This window comes from Tricharina praecox (genome assembly GCF_024521635.1).
Source record: "Tricharina praecox strain CBS 144465 chromosome Unknown BZA05scaffold_14, whole genome shotgun sequence".
Classification (NCBI taxonomy): domain Eukaryota; kingdom Fungi; phylum Ascomycota; class Pezizomycetes; order Pezizales; family Pyronemataceae; genus Tricharina; species Tricharina praecox.
The window spans coordinates 45,201-63,084 of record NW_026250416.1 but is presented as its reverse complement, the minus strand read 5'-3'; the positions used below and the strand labels follow the sequence as shown (position 1 = coordinate 63,084).

General features: G+C 52.2%; 3 protein-coding genes across 3 annotated transcripts; 1 reads left to right on the top strand and 2 right to left on the bottom strand.

Annotated features, from left to right (window-relative positions):
* Window positions 1–1,999: 1,999 nt before the first annotated feature.
* On the top strand, window positions 2,000–5,441 carry BZA05DRAFT_374229 (PXA domain-containing protein). The gene is made up of 3 exons (XM_051481755.1): window positions 2,000–2,542; window positions 2,598–2,686; window positions 2,748–5,441. The coding sequence occupies exons 1-3, from the start codon at window positions 2,048–2,050 to the stop codon at window positions 5,077–5,079; spliced, it is 2,916 nt and encodes a 971-aa protein (XP_051338815.1). The 5' UTR covers window positions 2,000–2,047; the 3' UTR covers window positions 5,080–5,441.
* On the bottom strand, window positions 5,419–7,052 carry BZA05DRAFT_399686 (glycoside hydrolase superfamily). The gene is made up of 4 exons (XM_051483827.1): window positions 6,768–7,052; window positions 6,176–6,609; window positions 5,844–6,120; window positions 5,419–5,783 (listed from the first exon to the last, which is right to left on the bottom strand). Exons 1-4 carry the CDS (start codon window positions 6,879–6,881, stop codon window positions 5,676–5,678), a joined length of 933 nt encoding a protein of 310 aa, XP_051338814.1. The 5' UTR covers window positions 6,882–7,052; the 3' UTR covers window positions 5,419–5,675.
* Window positions 7,053–9,125: 2,073 nt separating this feature from the next.
* On the bottom strand, window positions 9,126–10,490 carry BZA05DRAFT_419126 (uncharacterized protein; the record flags this gene model as incomplete). Its single annotated transcript, XM_051485561.1, has 3 exons — window positions 9,126–9,268; window positions 9,330–10,286; window positions 10,376–10,490. The coding sequence occupies 3 exons, from the start codon at window positions 10,488–10,490 to the stop codon at window positions 9,126–9,128; spliced, it is 1,215 nt and encodes a 404-aa protein (XP_051338813.1).
* Between the last annotated feature and the right edge of the window lie 7,394 nt (window positions 10,491–17,884).

The window sequence follows — 17,884 nt, the reverse complement described above, 5'->3', positions numbered from 1 at the left end:
TCCACATACGTGCGTGTAAATTGATGGAGTGGGTACTCAAGTAGGGAAAGTGGCGGCTTTCGTGCGGAAGGTACAACCGGGGGCAATTAATATCTGCGCGGGCGTCACATAGTACGATACATGTTTACTTGCCTATACCTACATCCCAAGTATACCCAGCCAAAAGTGCCGCGTTTACTCTACCACTCCCGCGGCAGCCAGTTTCGATAGTTTCGATAGTTTTGATGGCGGCAGGTTCGTCTGCTCTCGTTCATTGCGATTGTTCTTGCGATCGTCCTCACCGGCGGCAATGACTCAAGCAGGCATTTAGTATCTATCGATTAACTGCCTTCCGAGCCTCCGGGGGCAATCAACACTCCAATATGCAAATGTACAAATGTACCGTATGTAAGCCTGAAGCGTGCAGCTCCTCGCTCGCTGTTGGTTAGTTGCCCTCTACATACGCCCCCCACGCCCCCACACGATCGAACAGCTTTCCCACTCCCTCCGGTAACCGTAGCGGAAAAGCCCCGACGTCCGTCTGCTGGACTTGATCTTGTTCCAATTGCGCACGGAAAGCTGTACACACATATGTCATCGGAGCTCGGGCGTTCTGGATGGCTTTGAAATGGAAAGAAATCTCCGAGTATCTAACCTGGGACACGTCGGTGCGACTGTACGTTACGGTACTGGTTCGTTGAGAGCAGTGGTTCTACATACTGAAATACCTATGGGATCTAGCGTGGAATTCTGTCGTGCATTTCATCGTCAATACAGACTGCTCAAACTCGATTCAACTATGTCTGTACTTACCACGCGATACCGAAATTCCAAAAGCACGCCTTCGGACCTTCTCCCACCGGTACCTATATCTCACTGGTGTTGTCGGCACCGCAAGCGCAGGCGTTCAAATACCTGTAGGTTGTTACCAAGGGCTGAGGTGGCGAAGTGAGCTGACTTTGTTTAGCTGTGCAGTCGTCGTCTGTCGTTGATTGCCGCTGGTTGCCGCCGTGAACATCATGGCATAGCTACCTAGAGCTCCATAAAACGTCCCGCCGAATCCGTGTCAGACAACTTTTGCTCCGGACGCTGCCGAGCCCACGTCACTATGGGATACTGAGTTCCGACCTGTGCGTTGCGGATATGGTAGCGAACGCTGAGAGGGATGTCGATCCCGATAATCGTGGAATGAAGGGGTCCTCCCCACCGAGGAGGAGGGCCCGGCGGAAGGTTGGAGGAGTACAGTACCCTGAGCCACTACTACCAGTATGTTACAGTAAAGAGGACGATTGGCCATGATGTAATGCTGTAGAGTATTAGAAGTGAACTGGTAACTACCGGTAGTAAATGCAGAATTCGCCCATAGTTTTCAAAGGTTTTGTCTTCAGCACCATGTGATACGCCTATCGGCTGTGCGCCTGGCGAGCAGCTTCGAATACAGTACGGTACGTCAGACCGAGATCTAGCAACCGTATGTAGAATCTGCAAGGAGTAACTTCAGTTCCGTGGTATCGGGTGAAGCACAGTCGGGATATGATAATATCTCTTCAGTAGATACAAAGGTGTGATGGTCGGTCTGTAAAGTGCCATCCGAGCAACCGGTCTAAATAATGATCTACGTACCTAGGGCGGTCCAAAAAAGACGTGGAAAATGGGACAAAGGGCCGGTACTCTATTTGATACTATATCAAAGGCACAAAAGTGGGTTTTGGCACAAAGAATAAAGGTAGAATTAGAGTAACAAAGTGCTCGCTTCTCCCCGCTTCCTAACGAGATATTCAATACACGGAGTAGTAGACACGTGAATGAACGTTCAAGCTACTATGATATGCATGTCGCTGTGCATTCACTTTTTTGAATCGAATGAAAGAGAAAGAAAAGACTGCGATAAAGCTCCCAGGCCGTCATACGTGACCGGTTGCTGGGTTTGGTCAATTACTTGCGCGATGCGAGAGAACGAAAGGGCTTTAGTTGGGGTGTTTTCCGCTTACGTAGCTTCAATTATTATATTGCAACTCTATCTTCACACACAAGCTCCATCAAGCACTCCCCCCGATCCCGTACAATCATGACAGAAGACGACGACCGACCTACGATCACCACCACATCTCCGCCTCCTTCGGCAGCGTCCCAATCGTCGAACGAAGGACCGTCCACGCCCGCGTCGCCGTCGCCGTCGATATCCATCACCGGTCCGTCGGCCGACGAAGAAAGCAAGGGGGCGACACCTGAAGCGCCACAGCATGTCGCCTCGCCGCCGCCGTTCGCCATCTCGTTGGCCGATATCACAACCAAGGCGGTGGAATTCTTGTCGACCGCGTCGTCCGAACAGTTAATCGCCGTGTCCATTGGCGGCGTGGCTGTGTTGTACATTGTCCTTGGGAAGCTTGGATTGCTGTTTGTCGGCATCGTCGCCGGCGCGGTCGGACATGCCAGCTTGAGCTTGAAGCATGCAAAGAAGGAGGGAAGCGTGTTCAGTCTAGATCTACACGACTGGTGGGATGCGCGGAAAGCTGCCGCCGGCGAAAACGAAGAGGAGGGGAATGGGGTGGTGGTCACGAAGGTTTGCGCATCTGAAGGTTTTAACCAGTCGGGGGGTAACGCTAATACATCTCCAGACGACGAGAATGGATTTTTCGTCGCTCCCTCCAGAAACAGCAAAAGCAATGGAAGAGTTCGCGGATGCGGTTGTACGAGATTACGTTCGGTATCCTTTTGCGCTCCAACTGCTACTGCTACTATTCACGATTTGCTGACCGGATCTGCAGATGGTGGTATACTCCCATCCTCCCCAACGACGACAATTTTCCCAACTCGGTCCGCAATGTTCTCGTTAGCTCGCTTCTCACAATGTACAATCGCATCGCCGGCAAGCGCGGCGCGGATACGTTCCTATTATTCCTGATGTCGGCGAGTAATACGTTTATTGTCTTCCTCCGCGAGCTGGCTGAAGCGCAGTCATCCACGGTTAGGACCTATCTAGCAAACACTCCCGGATCGGCGCTAGCACAAATGCTTGATCGCGATCTGCAGAAACGAAAGTTGCGTATGGCAGCCGACGATGTGCTGCGGAGTTTCGTCGGCAAAGATGTCCTGCAGTGCGAGCCTGTGCGAGTTTTCCTGACAGAAATATTGGCTGGACTGGTGCTCGAGATGACAGTGGATAAATGTTCACAACCGGATTGGATCAACAACTGGCTTGTCTACCTCCTCGAGGAAGAGACGCAACCAGAGGTTCTCCAGAAGATCGATATTGGCGAAGCCACCGCCGCCGCCAGCCAGAGCAGTCAAATAGACAAGTCGAAGAGGGTCAGCCGGGCAGAGGAGGAGATGTCAAAAGCCTTGGAGGAGGCAAAGGAGATGAACCGGATGATCGTGGAAGAGGAGCGCGAACGGAAGCGACCAAGTGGAGAAATGAGCGACAACGAGCGGGTAAACGGGAACGAGAACAGTGCGGAAGGATATATCGATGAGTACAGTGCAAATGCGGAGGACGGCTGGGGCCCAGTGGAACCCGTGCCTGCACCTACACCAGCTCCACGGTCTCGGCGATCCACCAGAGACTCTTTCACATCAAATGACCAGTTTGGATACAATCCGAATACACTCCACCGAGCTCACATCTCCCTCTCGAATCTTTCCCAGCCTCCAGTTGCCAACCCGTATTCGATGAACCCAAACGAAAAGTCACTACAGGCTAAACCAACAACAGCCGAATATCTGCTGGAGATCGAACCTGCGTCTCCATCGATGCCGGGCTGGGTAGTGGTACGGAAGTTCCCCGACTTCGAGGAACTCCACGAGGTGCTCAAACGTATCGCTGCGATCAGTGGAGCCGACACATTCCGGAGACACCATGCCGAGTTGCCGACCTGGCGTGGAGAAACACTTGGTACGCTACGACTCAACTTGGAGGGATATTTGAATGACGCTCTTCACGAGCGTGGAATGGCAGAATGTGAGGGCATGAAGAGATTTTTGGAGAAAGACGCCAGTGCGACTCCGGGGAAGACTGGTTTCGGCATCGGCAAGGGTTGGCCCAATCCCGCTGCGTTCGCAAAGATGGGCCAGGGAGCACTCAACGTACTGTCCAAAGCGCCCCAGGGAGTCGCGGAGGGGGGAAAGGGCCTGTTTGGTGGGATGAAGAAGGCATTCGCCGTTGCAAATCGGGACGATGGGGGTTCGGCACCACCGGCCAACTTGAAGAGACAGCCGACCGATCCTTTCGGGGAGCTCACGTTCGATTACCCGCAATCACGATCGCGGGCCGCTTCGGTCATGGAAGAACCTCGCAGAAATGGCTATACAGCGCCTTCCTCCCGAGCATCCTCCGTGCACCCATCCGATTCGCGGCGGTCAGCCAGCATCCGTGAGAGGGCAACCAGCTTCCGTGACAGCTCGGGCTACGTTCAGCTCCAGCTCCCCGCCTCGGAGGAAGGCGACAGCATTTCTGTAATGTCTCTTCCTCCGCCTCCATGTGACATGCCCGATGACTTCGACGGCCTCAAGCCCGGCACTCCCTTCCCGCCAATCCCGGAGTCTGATTCGACGTCACCACCACCGGCGCACACACCACCTTCTCCACGTCCACAAGAAAAGAAATCGGTGGAACCCCTAACCACCCAGGAAACGCAGTTCATCGTCGACATCGTCTTTGCCGTCTTGTCCGAGCTATACACGCTTTCATCAGCCTGGACTCTACGGCGCTCGCTTCTGAACGTCGCAAAGTCCATCCTCCTGCGCCCCGGTAACGCATCCCTCGAGAACATCAGGGTCATAATACAAGAGACCGTGATCGACGCCAACACCTCTGACGAGGCGGTCGCCGCGCTCATCCGCCAGATCCGCGAGAACGTCTTTCCCACACCTGAGGAGACTGCCAAGTGGGTTGACAAGGGCTTCAAGGGCGCAGAGCTCAGGGAGAAGGCGAGGAGGCTCCTGATGCAGCGGGGTGTGCCCGAGGCTCTGCGGAGCGTTATGGGCGCCGTTGCCAGCGAGGAGGCGTTGGCGGGTGTGTTCGACGCTCTGCAGATGAACGGGATGGCGAGGGGAGTCGTCGGTGGCGTCATGCTGGAGGGAGTGAGGGGTGTTTGTCAATAGATGCTTACACTTTTTTTGGGAGTTGGTGAATAAGTTACTTGGTATGTCGGCTGTATTGTATGGCTTGCGTGTCTGTGCTTGGTTCTTGGTTCTTGAGTGTTTTGTACATTGCGATTAGCGTCTTTGGGATTCACTTACATTCGTCATACATATCATACCTCTTAAGTACATGGCTAGATAGATGAGGCTCTTTGCTTCCGATTGTTTACGAATTGACGGCAGTGTTTGGGTATCAGAACTAGGACGGGCCGTAACTAGTATTTGCTCGGTGATCGGGCTTTCGTCAGATATGTTGGATGTGTAACTAAAACATACTTTTCATATGTGAGGCGATGCAGTCATTTAGTTCAGCTAGAAACGTGAAAGCATATCTAGACCTCTCATGTACTTTGATGATCACCATGAATTTGAGCTTGTTTGCACCTCCGCCCCAGACGCCGTTTCAGATCACATCACCATCCCGCTTCCCTTTCCAAATACATGACGATAAACGAATGCGTATTGCTTCAAAACGATCTCCATGCCACGAAAGGAACAAAACACCAATTATGCGACCCACTTAGAGACAGAGATCTTCCCCCACTTCAAACACATTCTTAGTTACTGGGCTTAGGGCAAACCAGGTCCCACTTGGGCTCTCCGTCGACCGTCATAACACCCCAGTGCTGTTCGACGTCGTTGTTCTTCTCGGCAGGCTTCCAGGGCTGCGTAGTATGTAGGTTAGCCCAGTTCTAAACGGCTCACGTCAAGTAAAGTCAACTAACCTCATCGAAAGCCTCGAAGACGAAGGTGTTGACACCCCATCCGAGCATGCCGCAGACAGCACTGTACCAGTAGGTCTCGGCGTTGTCCTTGTTGGGAACAGCGTCTTCGAAGTTCTTGCCGCCGGTCGGCCAGTTGGTCTCGCCGACCCAGAAGGGAATATCGATGGTGCCCTTGACGTCCTGGACGTGCTGCAGAGCCTGCATGATGTCGTCGAAGAGCATCTGGGTGGAATTGGTGATCTTGCTGCCTTGCCAGTAGGAAAAGGCGTTGGCGAGGCTGAGGACGTTTTGTTAGGGCCTGAAATAAAGCAGCAGCAGCAAGGAGGACTCACATGATGTCGCTCTGTTTGATAGCAGGGTTCGCAGAGCCATCGGCCATCAAGTTCCAGCTGTCGGCGAATCCCACAGGTGTGTCGAGTCCCAACGTCTTAACCTCACCCTGGACCTTCTTGATCAAGTCCGCCAACTCCTGACCCGTCAATTCCTTGCGGTACAGATGCTCGGAGCCGACGGTGATACCGACGACCTGGTCGGCGTACTCCTTCAGATCCCCGGTAAGGGCGGCGATTTCCTTAAGGAAGTGATCCGGGGGGGTAGCCCAGAGGCCTACGACAGCCGTGGATCCCGTCTCCTTGAGCGCCGGCATCAACGTCTTGAACGCCTCGCATTGCGACGTGGTGTAGATGCGCACGACGGAAGACCCGGTCTTCTCCTTGATCAACTTGAGGTCCGCGACGAAGTCTTCGGTGGTTTTGCAGGTTTCGTCCTAAAAAGCCACGCGTCGTTGTCAGCTAGTCATTCGAGATGAACCATGCCACTCCACTCCACCCCCTCCACACCCTACACGTCACAACCGCTGCTATGTGGATCCCGCCTACGATAACCGATATCTGTAGATTGTACGCGACTGTGGGGGGTTCGGACATTTATCTTGTGGATTCCCAATGCGAATCCGAGAGTTCCAGGTGTACCCTGGGCGTTTGCGGCGATCGAGAACGCCAGAAGCGCGGCTTTGAGGAAGGTAGTGAACGACGGCATAGCGAGCGAAGCAAGTTTATACGCAGACGAAGGGGTAAACTGATGGTCGGGTCGAGATGAAGTAAATGCAAGTAAAAGGAAGGGAAAGGAAAGAGGGAGTTTGGTGGAAGGAACGAAGAGCTGAGACCTCTGTTTAATTACAGGGTCGTTTGTGCTGTGGCGGGTACGTGCTACCACAACAAGTGGTAGCCTAAGAATGTAAGGGTCGGGCGAGAGACTGCGGCTGGTGCTTGCTTACTCACTTACCCAAGTCCATGTTCCAAGGAGCAGTTAATGATCACCACGCATAAAATCGACAATTTAAAAGTAATCATTCACGCCTTGATGCGACATGGTGTTTGGGTTACGGTCGCACGTTATGTCACTCGCGTGATAAGATCAGGTAGATAAGATCGCGTACATCTCCTCTAGGTAAGGGTTCGCCATAGACTCCACAGGCTGTATGCGAAATGAATTGATGTTCTCTTTCTCCCCATCTCCACAGTACATATGATGCCTCATACGAGTACTTTAGAATAGTATTTTAGAATAGGTAGGGTAGCGGCTGAGTTCGAATGTCGGTTGCTAGCTTAGGGCCAATGTGTGTGATTGCGAGTGGAGTACGGTACAAGTACACTCACTTCGTCTCTTTCTTCTTCTCTCCGTGGTCTGTTTCCCTGCCTGTACCCCAAGAGCCAGTGGGATTTCTTGACGATTCAAATAGTAGAAAGGGTGATATATAAATGCCCGGAAGAGTGCGCCGAGCGGCCGGGGAGGGTCGAAAAAGGCAGCGCTCCTCAACATGTCGGAAAGGATTCCCCGTTGCCCACACAGATTTGTCAACTACACTTCTCGCCTTCGAGGAAGGGTTTGAGATACAGTATAAAGCAGCTATCCGCTGCCAACAAAAACTCCAAAGGGCAAACTGTCGGTGGGGAAAGCGGCACCATGTCCAATCACTCGCCCGCCCTCATCCTGGACCGATTGGTGGGGTTTCATATCGTTCACATGTCGCCATAGGTATGTAGTTTACGTGAATTTGATGTGAGGACATATGATGAAGCAGAGTGAAAATCATATCGTCCACATCTTTAGACTTTTTGGACGCAGAACCAACTTACTCGAGCTCGGCGTGGTGGAACGGCGGCGAGTGTGCATCATGAGATGTTGCCGCTCACTACCGCTCACCGTCACGCCCACCACCCTCGCACTGACTTCCACCGCTACGGTATCCCAAAGAGGCGTTTGAAGCCACAGTAATCAATTGAACCAAGCGAAAAATGAAATCTATGTGTAAACGGTAACAAGATTGTCGCAAATGTATGCTTGTGTACAGCACGACTTACTCACAGTACGTATTCTTGAAACTAGAGATTTCCTACCGTATGCATACCGGATTCAGTGACCAGGGAATTCTGCTCAGCACGGCATTTCTTCTGTAGGACTCTTGTCGTCATAGTTTTACTACAGTCTATGAACTTCTTGAGTAGCATGACAACGGTTTCTCTGCACTACGTTGTTGTGCGAATTGGCTAGTTCTATGGTAGTTCTCTGGTATTCCGGACAGTGCGTAATATTTTGTATTCGGAAGAATTGCGGTAGTCCTTCCGGCTTTTTGGTAAGCGTATCTTTACAACACTGCGAAAAATTATTTCGATACTGTAGAATTGAGACTAGGGGGGAAAATAATTCCAAAGTAAATCTGTATTCTCTGAGACTGCTGGATTCAAATCCGAGCGGTAGTACTACTGGAGACCTTCCGCATCAATCGCACCCCACTTTTTGCCACTGTATGTATAATGTACCTTCACCTTCTCTTCGCATCACCCCCATGAAGCACGGCCTCGTTCTACAATAAAACCAGTTTAATTCTAGCTACATGTAGCCTTCATCCGCTTAATCCTCCTGGTAACTAACAGGTCTCTCGGTATACACAGGATCACATCACCATCGTCGTTGTCGTCATTGCCGTCATTTTCGTTGTCGTTGTCTTCGTTATATTCGTTATCTTCGTTATCGTTGTTGTTGTCGTTGTTGTCTTTGTCGTTTTCAGATATAGTCGATCCTCAAATCCACAGGCCTATCAAAATCGGTATGCCACCCTAGATACATGCACACCGCACGACCTCCATCTTACAGCCATATATATCCAAACATCAGTCCCCCAGCATCTCTACGAATACCCTAATAGCCGGCGATTGCATGTATAGATAATCCACTCGAAAACATCGAAGTGAGAGCACTCCCAATTCCCGAAAGATCGGGTCAGTTAATCCACCAAATGTCCTCCTCCTCCTCCATAGAACTAAAGAGACTGGTGGGCACAAGGCCACTCGCGCCGACAGCACCGTCTTCACCAGAGATGAAAGGGAGTTCGTCCAGCTCCATTTTACCGTCATCAAAGATCACTGAAGCCTTGTCAGTCACTATATCTCATCGCTCTGTTCACCAAACATTATTTAGACGTACATTGTGGTGGTTCCGACATTCGATCGTCGTCATGGTTGAGTTCAACACCTTCCCAAGGTATGATCGGGTTTCCAAGCTTGGGTATCGCTAGGTCCAGCTTGTTGACATCCAGGCTTGGATCCTCCAAGTAGTTATACAACACCATAAAGCCCACTGATGATATGGCATCTCCAAGGGCGTCCCCCCCGTCCATCGTTGGCCGTCGATGGGGAAAATAATCGACGTCATTGTATTCGATATTTGAATTCCATGTTGGATACGGGTAACCATCGAATTCATATGCCTCTGTTATCCTGGCGTTGTGCACAAACTCGTTTGCCGGTGGGATCTGCGCATGCGCTGGGGGGAAAATAGTGGGAGGCACGATGCTCGTGCGGCTCGGAATGACATCTGAGGCCGTGAGTGGATAGTCCTCATGTGCATGTTCATCTATCATGTCGCCGGCCTGAAACCCAGAAGCCGGCTGGAAATGTGCAGACTCCGAAGACACGATGGCAGGCGAAATGGTTTCCGTTGGGATCCATGGATGATGTAATGACGGGAGTTGGTGACCATCGGGTATATATTCTCCTGCCACCCTGTCTACCATCCCCAATACTAGCGGGAAATCTGCATGCTTCGAGGAAACAGTAGCGAGTGAAACGGCGTCCGTCAGGCTCCATGGAAGATCCGATTTCGTGAGTGGATTGCCGTTTGATACATGTTCATCCGTTGTTCTGGTGTCGGCTAGAGACCTAGATGCAGATGGTGCGTGCGTATTCTCGGGGAGGATTGTGGCAGGTGAAAAGGTACGCGCAAGGCGCGGTAGGCTCATTTTCACTGGCAGTATTGGTGATCCCCGCTGAAGACCGGTGCTCTCAGTCGTCTGGCCGGGGGTCTCGGCTGGACAGAGAGCCACCTGCTCGAGGTAACGCTTCGACTTTGCCGGTGGGTAGTCCAGACATGACTCCTTGAGTCCTACAACTGATTGTTAACAAGGCCTTCGGAAGCCGGAATTTCTATCCCGTGTGCCATGGTGACACAGTTCGGGGGCTAGGGACACTTACTATCGGTTGGAGGGATATCTCGCAAATCGTACACTTTCCTGCTATCCTTATATAGATGAGATTTGAAATCGCCCTTGCTACGGGACCCTCCCAGATGCTCCACAAGACACGCCATTTCGGGGCTGTGATTGGATTTCATCTTACGAAGGAAGCTTATCTGCTCTTTCTTATAAGAGTGGACCATCTCTAGGTGTTTATTGAACTTGGCGGCGGCGCCGAACCGCTTACCACAGCAGACATACGGAGCTAGGTGTCCAGCTAGGAGATGTGCCCTGAGGTTTTCCAATTCAGCAAAGTCCATCATCAATCGGATTAAGTAGCAACCAACCGCAGCGCTGCGGACCCCTCAAAGCATATGTTTCCCAGGTCCACAGTGTCCACCCATTCCGGTTGCGACTCCAGCCTGTCTTCGCAAAAGGGGCACAAGTCTGAAATGTGCTGCTCACGCAGATGCTTTCTAGTCACCAGGTGATTGTTAGAGCTTAAGATACTAAGTGTGAGTAGACAATATAGCAAGGCCAAGCGCTTACAGCTGCTGCTGCTTCCCGGTAAAGTTAAGGTTTTGACAGATGTGGGTTTTCTTGAGCCGGTTTGTCGCCTTCATCTTCCTATACAATGGGCACGGATACGCATCGTCTTTATCTGCATCGGCAAATCTGCCCTCCCTGGGGCGAGCTGTGATGGGAATGTTTAAGCTAGCCGGCGGTGGGTCCGGAGTTTTGCCTTGTAGGCTATGACCTGGTAAGAAGTCGACATCGCACGGGAAAAAGGCGTTGAATTCGTCGATAATGGACTTGGAAATCTCAGCGTAGTTGCGTCCGCCGGCGCACCCGGGAGACCACGATCCCCCGCTCCAGTAATGGGAGGCCGCAGGCTGCAGAAGTAAGGCTTGCGCGATTCCGCTGTCGCGGCTTTGGCTAATTTGAGCATTGATGTAGGATTGGAAGGGTATCGGAAGCTCAATCATAATTTCGAGAGATTTGTAGGAGTTGAATGTTTCGAATAGGAGGAGATACTAGAAAGGGAACAAACGAACATATGTCGGAAGGATTACCTGTGGAACTATGACAGCAGGCCCCGGTAGTTCATATTTATACATTTGCATTCCACACGATGCACCATGCCCCTGTTTTAGACTCTGGGCCGCCGAGCTCGCTCAATGTGTGGGACTGCACATTTATGGCTTCCACAGCCCCAAAACAGCTGCACTACCCCAGAACAGCTGCACTGCCACTGACGGCTGCATGATCATCATCTTCTTGTGATCATGGAGACACCGCTATCCTTGGAGTTTAAGGTACTGACTGTGCATGTCAGCATCAGGTCGTCCACAACCTTAACACCACATCAAGCCACAAATCAAAGTAAATGTTCTGTGCTAAATAAATAATCTTAAATGTCATTACCCATATTCCGTTGTCCGGTGAGAGAGAGAGAATCAATTTGTTGTTGCATACGGCCATATTATGTAGTAGACTATGGCAACCATTCATTGTCGGGTACACCGTGCTTCGAGGTACACTGTGCACCATTACGTCGCCGAGCTATCAAATCAATCGATGGGATAAGAATGAGCTTCCGGCACATTTTAATGCGGACCTATCCGCTTGTGTAACGATCATACTCCAGCGGCAGCGGGGCTGCCAGTCGACTGCAGTGGTCAAGTGTATATACTCTGCTCCACATTTCGATTCCCCAGAGTCCGCACATTGGCAGGGGTACATGTATCGGAATAAGGAATCGGCACGCCTATTAGTACTCTACACCTCGCCCGTAGAGATCAGGTCCGCAGGGTCTGCCTAGGCAAGCGCTGCAGATGTGGGCGTGGCATGCTCTAAGTAGAGGAGTCATTCGCAAAGAGGACCGAGCACCCGCTGTTTCCCCTCACGACGGACTGGTCTCCGGCCAAGGTAAGTACTCTGCATATTCTCTCCTCCCGAGAAAACGCGCTGGCAAAATATGATTGGCTGCAGAACCACCAAAATGTTGAGGCTGAGTGCGAACATTCTGTTGAATGAGTGATACCTGGTGAATGAAACATGGTACCTAGATCATGTAAGCAAGGTCGCATGAAAACGTTCATGTGGGTGCCCCCACCAACCATCTTCTCAATGCGAACCATTTAGGTCACTTTTCATTCGTCAACCGCATCCTGCCAAAGCTTCCGTTGGGAGAGGGAGAGAAGCGAGTTGTCAAGTTTGATTGGTGGGATTAGATTCGAAGATGTAGACTTCGAGGTAAGTTGGTGGCACAGCTTGCCTTCCCTGTTCTGATATCTAACCACCGTAGCACGGTGCAAAACACGACAAGTTGGACGCCTACGGTCAGTTCGAGGCCGCTAACATCCTCTTCTCCGTAGCTCTGGCCGAGAAACTCGGACCACAGGGTCTTTGCGGTTCTCTGTGCATCCGAAAGTATTGTAACCGGCTTGTAGCGATGTGTCCCGACGGACGAGTTGATTGCGCTGAGTGAGTTAACACCCCATTTGGCCAAGAAACAGAACTGATGTCCACCTTACCAGAGATACAATACCCCCCAGTAATGCAAAAGACACTGCAGCAGGGGGTGGCGACGCATATCATCGCTGCATTCGACCCCAGAATGACCTGCCGGAATGGTGGGTCTCTCGTCGATTGCGGGGTTAAGAAGCCCATGGTGCATGCTGGCGATCCGACCCTGGCCCGAAAGCTGTGGGCCCTTTCGGAGGTCTTTGTCTGAGGGAAGTTTGATATCGATGGATGGCGTCGCCACGAGCGACGAACCATGATCCATATTTCGGTTCTTTTGGTAACCCACGGACAATAGGCTGTAGATCTCTTTGTATCTTTTATAATCAAATCACCCCTTGTACATGATCCCTAGACTTGGATCTTTTGCACAGCAACCGTGAGAGACCGGTCGATGCTCGACTCCCAGCAGCCCACAGGTCACGGTGGAGGCCCTGTACTAAGTCTGTGAATTATTCCATGCGGCGGGTAATTTTCTTCTCACCTCCAACCAACTTTCAGGGCAGAAAGAAAGACCTTGGTATCGTCGCCAAAGATACCTCGGCCTTCTCCCATCACATAGCTCGCATCCATGCGCACGTCGCTCCCCACTGCCGGAATTATGGGTCCACAGAATGCTTGTTCCCACCCGCAGTCGGGATGGCCGGGAAACGCTCGGCACGGCAGGGTGTAACGGAGGGACTTCTTGATCACGGCGGATAGGCGGCCAACGTCGCCCCGGTACCATGAGCTTTGCGTAGACGAAGGGGCCCGGGTGCCTACCGGTTTTGCGAGGGCCCTTTCGCCTATGCCTCTCTAGGCCGAAAAGCGAGTCTAGGGGGGAGAACGCACAAGGAGAAAGGGGAGGTAGAGGTTGATCGTCTATTCTGTAGATGATGATGAGAGAGAGAGAGAGAGGGAGAGGGTGAGAGAGAGAGAGAGAGAGAGAGAGGAGGTCTCTCAAGTTCGCTCCCTCCCTACTGGCTGCCCTTGCCATCCACACTAACTGCATCCGTATCCTCTCGCCGCCGACAGCTCCTCCATCACTTCGCTTCGCCGGTATGTGTGTACTACATACTAGCAGCTCAAGACGAACGCACACACCCAACGTTCCGGCAGGGTCCGATCGGTCCGGTCCGGTCCGATCCAGTCCTAGGGGAAACGCCGGACTTGACGGAGGATCTTCGTGTCCGTCCTGTATCTCTTGTGGACAGGACCGGACCGGACCGTGCCGGACGTTGCACACATCGTGGTGATGGATGTTTCTGAACCGGCCATGAGTACTGAGGGGTCAAACTTTCAAGGCCGGGCTTCCCTTCTCATTCCTCGAGTGCAGAAGGCCGGAGAACTCTGTAATCCTTCTTTACTTGACGGAATCTGGGGGCCTGAGAGAAATTACCCTGTCGTTTATAGGCGCTAGGCACTGCTCGATATTCCTCCGGATCAGCGTATTTCTCACGCCCATCGCGCCCATTGGACGGTCATTACCACCGACGCTTTCCGCCCGGGTCTGGAGTCAGGAGGAGCCCGTTCCTTGGGGGTGGTCTTGGCGATTTCACGGACGAGTCGGTGCATTCTTGAAACCATCACAGATACCCCCCTCTCCCCACCCCAGGGCTGGGAAGAGATTCGGAGAACAATCGTGGTTTACGGCCGCCCACAAGCTATCACTCGGACGAGCACTGCACCTGGCAGTTCCCTTATGTTCCGGAGAAAAACGATGGATCATCAGCCTTATCAACTGATATCACTTCCTACGAAAGGGCAGATCTATCAGCTTTTTACCTCCTATGTATTATGTCATTCCTGGTTTGTAATGTTGGGAGCACACACTGGTGGATGATTAGGTGACCACCCACCCACACACACACCCAACATCACTCGTGCATATAGTATCTTTTCAGCCCGTGAATAGGTAGGTAGGCGAGCTTGTCTACCTACCAGGCTACCACTGGTCGCTTTTGTTTGTGGCCACGGGTGACTGGTCAAGCAGACGTTTTTTCGCAGTTCTGATCTTGTATCCAATTGGGCCTAGCGAAGTACCTATCTTTCGTCCTCTGGAGTCTGGAATCTGGACTCTGGGTATCTCGATACCTATCTCGCGTATTTGGACAGCTTCACCCTCCTGCTTTTGACAGCTCCGGGTCCGGGTCTGGGTGCACCCTGGACGGAGCGTCCGTGGGGCAACATCAACACTTACCATACCTAACGTCCATGCCTTCCCAAGGTCCTCAAACCCGAATTTCATGGCTGGACATCGTTATTGGTCAATCTGTCTTGATGGGTTTCCGGCCGGCCAGATCACCCGGCAAGGTTTGAGGACCTCTACTCTAGAGTAGAGACTCTCTAGTGCCCACAAGCAGATCAGTCCAGCCACGCATTCTATCTAGTTGCGAAGTTACGTTGCAAAGCCGGCGTGATTACCCGAGCGCCCCCAGCCGACGCGGCTACCGGCGCTCGGACCTCGCCAGAAAACAACTCCGAATGCTACGCCGCCTAAACGGGTATTTTCAAATTTCAAGCCTTGTCTCCGGCTCTCCGCCGCCGCCGCCGCCATCAGGCCATGTACATATACCTGATATGTATACAAGAGACTCGTATGTACCGTACGTACGTATGTTCCCGCCGCTTCCGTTCTACATAGGGAGGTAGGGGAGTACCGTGCGTGATACAATGCAAATATCGGTATCCGTTTCAACTTTCAACGGGTTGTCGACTCGCTGTGCGAGAAAGAGAGAGAGAGAGGCTGCGATCGACATTCATCCCCGGGCTCGGGTAGCGGCGCAACCGGTTTACATACGACTGTAGATATTTAGCCAATAGAGTAGAGTAGACAATGTTTTGCGGGGCTCCTGTTTATATAGTCTACCTGAGACTTGAAACGTCGCGCCCCAAGCCGTTTCAGACGACCGCAAGAGGAAAAATGGTCTTCCCGTGTCTTTAACTTCCCCGCTTCATTCATGCCGAACTCTTCAGCCCGCGCTTTGGCCATTTGTCCTTAAGAGTGTGGGGAGGCATGTTTCCCTGTTATTTCTCTCTCTTTCTCTTCCACGGACCACCCCTTCTTCGCGCCGGGAAATCAGATTGCAGGTTTGCGCTCGCCAGTCGAACGACCACAAGGAAGACCTGACCAGCAGAGCTGTAGTTTCGTTTTGTTTCGAGTATGTACCCTCCCTATGTATCTACATACGTTCCAGCGAGAACGAAAAACGAAGAATGCGGTTGTCAGTCAGTTCAGTGCGGTGACCTTGACCGTTTCGAAGACTGCGACTTCCCGACCACATTCTTCAAGTTCCCGACCACACTGCATTCTTCAAGATCGCATTCTTTCCCTGCTTTCGTCGCTAACTTGCACTTGTCGCCTTCGCAGTTCCCCGAGAAATCGGATTCGGCATGCTTTGAAGCAGCTGTCCTTCTCTCTTCTTCTTCTCTCTTCAACATATCTCCTAGCGAGGTCGTTTTCGTTTCTCTTCTATATATTCACTTCGCCTCTTTAAACTTTTCTCGTCTCGACGACGAAGGTGACCGTTGACCGACCAGCCGCTTCCCTAACGGCGACCGTTTTCTCTCTCTCGACGGGGTACATATCGAACGAACGGGCCGATCCTCTCATTCTTGTGTAACATCCGTCCGCCGGTGTGCAAAAATGAAATTCTTACTCGCGCCGCTCCTGCTGCTGGCGACAACTGTCGCGCACGCTCTCCCGCTTCCGATGCATACGATCAAGGACGCGGCGGCCATCATCGCGGAGGCGTTCATCAGCGACAACGATATCGACATGGCGAGCGGTGTCTACAACGTCATCCTGGAGCTGCGACATCAGGATCCCGACGAGCTGGTCGATCCAGATGTCGAAGAACTGGCTAGTTTTCAGCGATTGCATGATGGTCGTCGAGGGTGGGGGTACTCGGAAAAACGCGAGGGGTTCCATCCGTTGCTGTAGGACAGTAGGAGACCAGGTGGGGGCAGGTGAGGTCTTTTCTGTTTGTTTGTTTTTTGCCGGGGAGGTTTCCTGTGCCTGGATACTGTACACGACAGCGGTTTTTTGTATTTTTCGGTATTTTTTTCCTTCGTTCGGGCTTGGATGGAGGTGGCGATTGAAAAGGCGTTCTGGAATGGCGACAACCCGAGTGGTTGCGGAGGTGGATACATACTCTCTCGGATTATCGGTGCAACGGGAGTGCAGGGCCACAGTTGCAGTTGCAATCAAGCAGTACTATATGTACATACATCAAGTACTCTCTTTCGCACCTGGGGCGTCGCAGCTGGGGGTGGAGGTGAGCGTGGTACCCAGGTACATACCGGTAGATATCTGCAGTCCGCCCGACACTTGGCTGCAGAGTCCGACCGGCAAAAGTTCGAGCCGGGCCGCATTCCCGACCATGACCGACCGTTCTTCCACTCGATTGATGGAAAGAAAGCCGTGTCGTCGAAACAAGCTCATGGGGCTTTCGTTCGTTTCTTATCCCACGAGCTTGAGCTCGCACAAGCTAGGTATCGTGCTCTGCACAGCCTCGCCGCACGGCCCCGACACCGACACCGAGTTGACGGGCCTGACCTGGGCAGGCAGCGGGCGGACGGGCAGGCTGTGCTGTGTTCCGCTGTGCTGTGAATCTGTGATCGTCGACCCAGTAGATCCTGCGGTGAGGCTGTGCAAAAATAATGCACGGCCTTAAACTTCCTTTTCATCGTAGGGCTGCGTCTTCATTTCCCTCTGGAAGATGAGTCGTGCTCGCTTGCTTGGCGCCGGCTTTCTGTGGGTTAGTGGCGAATACATGGTCTCCTGTTCGTAAAGATCGTCTCCTGTTCGCAAAGTTTGCATGGCTCCGGCCTGCGGCGCGGTTTTATTTGTTTTATTGTAGGCACTCGCGCATCCAACAATTATGCGAACACCTGAGCGCTTCAGTCATATCAGCCACACACCAGTAACTCGGTCGGCGACAACCACCATCGGCCACTCCAAACTTTCACATGGCCTGAGAGATTCCATGTCCATCTCCTGTTGGCTCCGTTTGATATTTCT

Coding starts and splice junctions, on each gene's coding strand:
- BZA05DRAFT_374229 (XM_051481755.1), top strand. CDS start 2,048: ATGACAGAAGACGACGACCGACCTACGATCACCACCACATCTCCGCCT. Junction 2,543..2,597: donor ATGGGGTGGTGGTCACGAAG/GTTTGCGCATCT, acceptor ATACATCTCCAG/ACGACGAGAATGGATTTTTC. Junction 2,687..2,747: donor GTTGTACGAGATTACGTTCG/GTATCCTTTTGC, acceptor CCGGATCTGCAG/ATGGTGGTATACTCCCATCC.
- BZA05DRAFT_399686 (XM_051483827.1), bottom strand. CDS start 6,881: ATGCCGTCGTTCACTACCTTCCTCAAAGCCGCGCTTCTGGCGTTCTCG. Junction 6,610..6,767: donor TGGGAATCCACAAGATAAAT/GTCCGAACCCCC, acceptor GTGGCTTTTTAG/GACGAAACCTGCAAAACCAC. Junction 5,784..5,843: donor TCTTCGAGGCTTTCGATGAG/GTTAGTTGACTT, acceptor CATACTACGCAG/CCCTGGAAGCCTGCCGAGAA.